The 7,043-nt window shown below is 29.9% G+C and overlaps 1 protein-coding gene across 1 annotated transcript; it reads right to left on the bottom strand.

Annotated features, from left to right (window-relative positions):
• Positions 1 to 541: 541 nt before the first annotated feature.
• Positions 542 to 1,268, bottom strand: LOC107919541 (protein LITTLE ZIPPER 1). The gene is made up of 2 exons (XM_016848985.2): positions 1,041 to 1,268; positions 542 to 960 (listed from the first exon to the last, which is right to left on the bottom strand). Exons 1-2 carry the CDS (start codon positions 1,142 to 1,144, stop codon positions 741 to 743), a joined length of 324 nt encoding a protein of 107 aa, XP_016704474.2. The 5' UTR covers positions 1,145 to 1,268; the 3' UTR covers positions 542 to 740.
• Between the last annotated feature and the right edge of the window lie 5,775 nt (positions 1,269 to 7,043).

Below are 7,043 nucleotides of genomic sequence, written 5' to 3'. Positions count from 1 at the left end.
CTAAAAAGGATTGGTGCTACGGAATTACCGACTTCACTCCTGAGCCAGAAAAGCCAAAGTTCTCGTACAATTCTTGCAAGAGAAGAATGGAGATTATGGCACAAAAGGACTTTACTAATTATGAGAAGAATATCAAGAAGAAAGGATTTTAGAAGCACAATATTGATGTGATCTTAGAGTCTCAAAGCCTATTACATTGTTGCCTTTGTAAAGGCTTATGTCAAGGTTGTTGTTCTTGCTTCTGCTATAGATGATAATGCCTTGATGATTCTATTCATTGTGAAATATGTTTAAGGGGAGTTTTATTTCGAACTCCATTCATTCTTTTTCTTGAGAAAGTTTGTTACAAATTAAAATTGCAAAATAATTACTTTTATGCAATGTGATTTCGGATTGGCGGTTCGGATGTCTCATTAGTAATAACATGCTTTAAGATGGTTAATAATAGTGTTTGAACGTGGAACCTAACAATTCTCCCTTGAATTCCTCTTTTCCATGCTGAAAAAAGAAAGCAAAATATATGCAAACATGACCATCAAGATTTTTTGTGAAACTTTTCAAATCCCATCATTTAATTTATCTTAATTTTAAGTTAAAACAAAACGTCATATGCTACAATTTTCCAGATTGCTAACAGACATCATCAAAGAAAAGGCAAAGGAAGCTTTAAAGAGACTAAAAGGGTATATATATAGTAGATAGAGAAGAGGGTTCGGATTGTTGTTTCTTGAAACCTCATATCAGTGTTTTTGCAGAAGAACCAAAAGGGTAGTGGAAAAACGATCCAAATGAGGAAACTTGTTCTGAAGCTCAGACATTAAAGCCAAGTTCTCTTGATGTAGAAGATTAGCTCTCTCCCTTAACTTCTCATTCTCTTCTATAATGCTTCGATTCTCCAAATACAGCTTCAAGTTCATTAGTTCCATGTCTTTCTTCACATCTTCTTCTTCACACCTTTTCCTGCACATATTTTGCATTGTTAAACAAACATATAGATTTTGCATGCATAGATGTAAAGTGAAACATATATATAAACCAACCTGGAAAGCCTGTAGATTTGAACTTTACTTTGTTTTGATCTATGCCTTCTCTTTGAAGAAACTAAGATGGGATGAGATGGGCTCCAAGTCATGTTGTTACACATCTTTGTATGATAACTTTTTTTTTTCTTTTGTACTGAAGAAACAAGATGAAGAAAATGGATGGTGATAGTGCCATATATATATAAGCTCCTACAAATATAGTTGGGTTCTTGGGTTGTTTGTGACTAGCTTTTCACCATGTGGTGGGTATGTAAATGAGAGAAAGGGAGAAAAAAGAGAGAGGGTGGGAGGATTTTCTCTATTTAGTCCTAATGATGGCAACGAGAGACATGATTGCAAACAATAAATTAAAAAACCCCAAAACTAAGTTGATGGAAGGTTCTATGCTTCTCAGTCTATCCCCAGGCCTTGATTCCATAATTATCTTTCTTAATTAAGATAGAAAGCAAAGTTTAAATTCTCAAATCAAATAGCTTGGCCTATAGACAAGTAATTTTAAGTATTTAAATATGTGACTAATCCTAGTAATATTGTTTTTTTTTTAAATTATAATCATATTGGGATGCATCACAGTGTACACATGTGAAATATCTTCCAAATGGACAGAACCCCACAGCATTCTGACATGGCTATACATTCAACTTATAGATTAAGACAGAGTTTGGATGGGCGGTGCGTTTACCTGCGGTTAGTGTAAAAACAGCGGTGGCGGTGAGATTAGATACTGTAGTGATACTGTAGCGTGAGACAAAAAGTAAGCTAAACGCACCGCACCGCACCCAATCGCCCATCCAAACCCACCCTAAGAGAAATTCTTGCATTTCCCATGTGCCCATCAAAATAGTGTCCCATGATCTTTGTTTTCCGACTGATTGAACCGCCCCTGTTTGAAACAATCATCTTTTACCTAATTGCTGGTATTAATTTATAATCAAATATTTTAATTGAGTTTTTAATAGATTTTTCCATCAACATGAAGCATATTTACACAAACATGTACCCTGCTTCATTACCAGTTTAGATCTCACATAAAAAGAAAATAGACCACACATAGGGTAGGCTTCTACTTTTTTTTTCTATAAATTATATTCGAACTTACTATTATATAGGGTATACAGGAAAAGCTAGGATATTTTGTTATGGGCCGAAATAAAATTATTTTTTGGGGTCAAAGCATGAATTTTTTAATAAAATAATCTTAAATTGATTTATAAAAAATTTGAAAAGATTAAAAAATTAACAAAGCTCTCGTTTGCCTCTAGATTTGTCCTTGAGGGTATACGCAGAGGCGAAATATTAAAATTTTTTAGGAGAACGAAATTAAATTATAATTTTTACGATGGAAAAAATATAATTTTATTATTTTGATAGTTTGTATATTTATAATTTTTAAAGAATTAAATCAAACTTTTATATTTTTAGGGGAGGTTAAAGTACAATTTTAACTTTATTAATTTAAAATTTTAAAAAATTTAAAGAACGTAAATAAAAAATTTTTCATCAGGGGAGCGGGGCCCCTGTCAACCCCTTTAGTTTCACCCTGGGTATACAAGTGTTTAAAATATACTCCATGTGTTTAATTTATCTCTATATGAAAATCGAACGAACATGTAATGCCCTAATTGACTGATAGATTGACAGAAAAAATTTATTGATAAAAATTAATATTTTAAAGAATTAATTAGAACAGTTTGAAATGTGATATCAATTTATAATCTAACATATAATTTTGAGATGTTTGATGCAATGAACTTAATTGTTATTTTTTCCCTAATTTATTGCCCATAATTCTAAGTGCATAATATACTCGAGGAGATAAATAAATTGGGGGAAGATAGTTCAAAGTAGCACAATTATTAATGGACAGCTGAAACCCCAAATAATATATGTAATAAATTGCCATTGTTATATTTTTCTAGCAAGCTATCTGCACTTCCATAGATTACTGTTCTTTTATTATTTTTCTGCTTCTAAGGCAAACTTGATGTGAAGTTCTCTCATTGTTAGAAATTGAAGCTGTCAATTTGCCATCATTTTAAACCATAAATCAATAGTTGGTCAGTGAGACATATTAGCTAGCTGGCTAAATAATTACAGCCTTCACTTGCAAAACTCTATCATTAAATTTGCCAATTGCAAGTAGTTTTTTTTTTTCACCTTTAAAAGATGGAGGATGTGATTAATTAGTAATTAAACTTGGGGTTACATTATGCTGGTTAATTAGGCTAAGTACAAGGGCCTCTTTCCTCCGTGGCATCACCTTGCTCCTTTTTAGGGACCCCATCAGCTTGAGAATTATATGACTATAGTTAAAGGTAATGGGTTTTAGAGGTTTGTGGACCATTAGAAGAAAGAAGGTGGCATTGGCATCTTCAAATTCATGCTTTCCCTCTCCCACTTCTTTTTTATATCTCTCATGATACTTGTTTTGAACACATATTTCTAAGAGTCAAACCTCATATTGAAGGCCTGAGAAAAGATAACCCCCACCCTTCCTAAAATCCCCATTCACCTATAAATTTTTCTCAACATTTCATGATAGATGATCATGATATTATGTTTGTATTCTTACAATTATCAAATAGGCATAGTACCAATGTATTTATAAAATGAGAAGAGGTAATTTTGTGTGTAGCCGCCATTTTTTACAATAATGGATCTCTAAATTTAATCCTTTTTCCCTAAAAGTTAGAAAAAAAAAACAATGATAACTGATGAATTTTAATTTTAGTTTCACCTAATTTGATTTTATTATAAAACAAAATAATTTAATTTAAATTCGAGCAAAAGATAAATTAAACATGAAAAAAACAATCCAAAACAACCAGACTCAAAATGATTTGGACCGGTAATGACTCCACTCAAAAACCCAAACCTCAAATAATTTTAATACAACTCAAATTTAAAATGACCCAAACCTGAAATCAGTATGAATTGAAATGAACTAAAACCATTTAAAATTCGAATTGACTCGATCCAGATTGATTCAATACAAAAGTAATCCAACTCACTAATTTCACGTAATAAATCACAAGCATATTATAAAATCAAGCTTAATGGTTTAAAACCCACTCCAACATTAAAAAAAATAAATTAAACTTTTTTTTTACCCTCAATTAAGTACTCAAACAATGAAAATGTTAATTGATAGGAAACTTCTCCATTTTTTGGGTCTATTTGTACCATGTTGTAAAAACTCTGACGTGCCATTTTTTTTTACATGAAAAATTTTAAGAAATATTAAAAATTTTATAAATTATAATAAATATTATAAAGCCAATGAAAAATATTACGAAATTCAAAAAAAATTGCAAAATTATGAAAAAATAAATTTATTTAAAATTAAAAAAAATAAAATGGTAAAATTTTAAAACATTAAAATTCATTTAAAGTTATTTAAAAAATTCAAAAAAACTATAGAAAAATTTTTAAGAATAAAAAAATTATAACAATTACAACAGAAAATCTCCTCTTGGTCATCGTCGTTGTCAACTCAATAGCCTCTCCTCCCACGTCAAATCATCGGCAGCATGCACCAACTCTTGAATCGAAGTTAGCCTAGGACTGGTAATGGTGCTTATGGTTTCTTTCCTTCTTCGATTGTCGCCTTTTTCGACTAGCCATGATTTTCCTTCGATTTAATGATCAACGAAACCACGAAGTTAAGCCAAGGGTCCGGGTTGAATTGGTAGAAATTGGTTTATAGTCTAGATGTAGATTAAAGATGAATGAATTCGAATTTTGAATAAAGTTTTTATAGTGTTTTTTTAGAAATTTTTAATATTTTTAGAAATATTAATTTTTAAATTCATTTTATTAGTTTTTATACTTTTTAAATAACTTTATAATTTTTTTTAAATTTGAATTCTTTATAAAATTATAATTATTTGAATTCCTTAAAAAATTATATTTTAAAATTTAATGATTATTTATAATTTTTGGAAGAAATATTTCATGTAAAAATTTAAAAAAATAATAAAAATACGTGACAAAAATAAAAAATAATTATTAACAATTAATATTATCGAATGAATTTAATTGATACATTTTCATTTTTGTTAAATAGAAAATAAAAAAACTTAACTAATATTTTAAAAAAAATTAGAGGGAAAAGAGTGTGATCTGTCATGGTAGACTTTGTGAAGTGCTCATAGTTTTGCTGCTATTTGGCAATTATCACATAAACCGACACTCAAGATTTATGAAGATGACACCTCAATGATCTTTTGACTTATGCTGCTGCTTTATCATATGGTTGATGAATTTGGATACTAACAACAATATCAATCATATTATTCTTCACATTTGCCATTGCAACGATTTTGTGAACTGATAATTAATTAAAGACCCACACTATAATCAATGGATTTGAAACTGAAATTCTCGTTTGGTGAAAAAGAAAACCCAGTTAGGAGATGGCATCATTAATCCCCTCTTCTTACTTTATGTAGGAGAAATGGATTCAAATTTTTTTGATTAAATGAACTTAATTATTTCTGGGCTTCCTTTTTTTTTCTCTTTCTTCAACACATTAAATGATGCCTAAAGCAATGGAAGATATTAATTAAAAAGAAAATTGAAATACTCTAATCAGATAGCTAAGGTCGTTCATTCATAATTTTTATAAGTTTGAAATTTATTTCAAGTTTAATTCATTTTGATTTCAAACTATTTTAATTGTAGTTTATTTCGAGTTAAAAAATTTTTAAATTTAAATTTTTTTATCATATCGAATTTGAAAATATCCAAATTTAAATTTTTTTGAGTTTATACTTCACATTTGAATTTATTTTATCAATTTTAATAATATCGATAATGAAAATATACATGTAGATAGTATATTAAGAGAAATAAAGATAATGATTCAATTTTGAACTCTAAAAAAGGTAGAGAGGCAAGTGAAGAAATGAGAGTACTAGACATACTCATGACCTTCACTTATTTCTTCATTTACTACAACTACTAAAATTGGTGATGAATTTGAGGCAAATATCATAGATACAATAGTCAACAATAAAATCAATACATATGCATATCTCCATTCTTCTAAAATTTCATATTCTTTTTTTTTTCTTATTCTTCTTTCTCTTCGAGTACATGCTGCCCTAAAAATTGTACCCTCCATTGTTTTTTAACGTATTTTGCTCGATCCCACACATGAGTCAATCATGGTGGCTGCCTATTTAATCCCACGTCTAGGGGTCCATCTCTCCCCTTCCACTTGATCATCCAAATCTCATCAATTGCTTGTCAAATCCATCCAAAAAAAAACACCCAATTTTTTTCTCTCTCTATGCTATTGCACTGCAATCGATTGCTCTCTTTGGTATTGGTGTATGCATATTCATCATCAACATCATCATCTCTCCCATCTAGAGATATAGCCAAACCAAAGCATATTATCATATAACATCATAGTCAAGACATCATGGATTTGCCATCTTGATACTTGGGGAAAAAAAATTTGGAGGTTGTGTCTTGTTTGTCAACTTGAGTATTATGATATTTTCTTGTGAAAACATTATGCAATATTTTCGTCTTCTTACGCTGTGCATTTGTCATAGTTGCTTTCACATATATCTCAACATATATATTTAAGGTATCTGAATTAGGGATCATATATGCTTATAGTATATGATGAGAATTAATTAAGGATAAAATAAATTGTCTACGTAATCTCCATTATCAGAGCTCTCCTGGTTAAGGGTCAGAAACAATAGAGATTGGCAATTTCCAATGCACAATATTGATGATGTCAAGTTATGGGGCTGCTGAAAAACTTGAAATATTATTGCACACAACTTTTGTAACAGCATTTGTTTCAGTCAAACAAAAAAGGATTGCTATTGCTGTAGATTTCCCGTTCTTTTCAAAAGAAACAAAAGAATGCATGTTTATTAATTGATAATCAACGGCCCAAAAGGTGCAACTCCTATAGATGAAGCAACACGGCAATGGATAACCATTTAAATTAACCAACGACATCTAACGACAAATAGG

The sequence above is a fragment of the Gossypium hirsutum genome, chromosome D03 (assembly GCF_007990345.1).
Source record: "Gossypium hirsutum isolate 1008001.06 chromosome D03, Gossypium_hirsutum_v2.1, whole genome shotgun sequence".
Taxonomy (NCBI): Eukaryota; Viridiplantae; Streptophyta; class Magnoliopsida; order Malvales; family Malvaceae; genus Gossypium; species Gossypium hirsutum.
The sequence above is the reverse complement of the archived record's forward strand: the minus strand, read 5'-3'. Positions and strand labels throughout refer to the sequence as shown.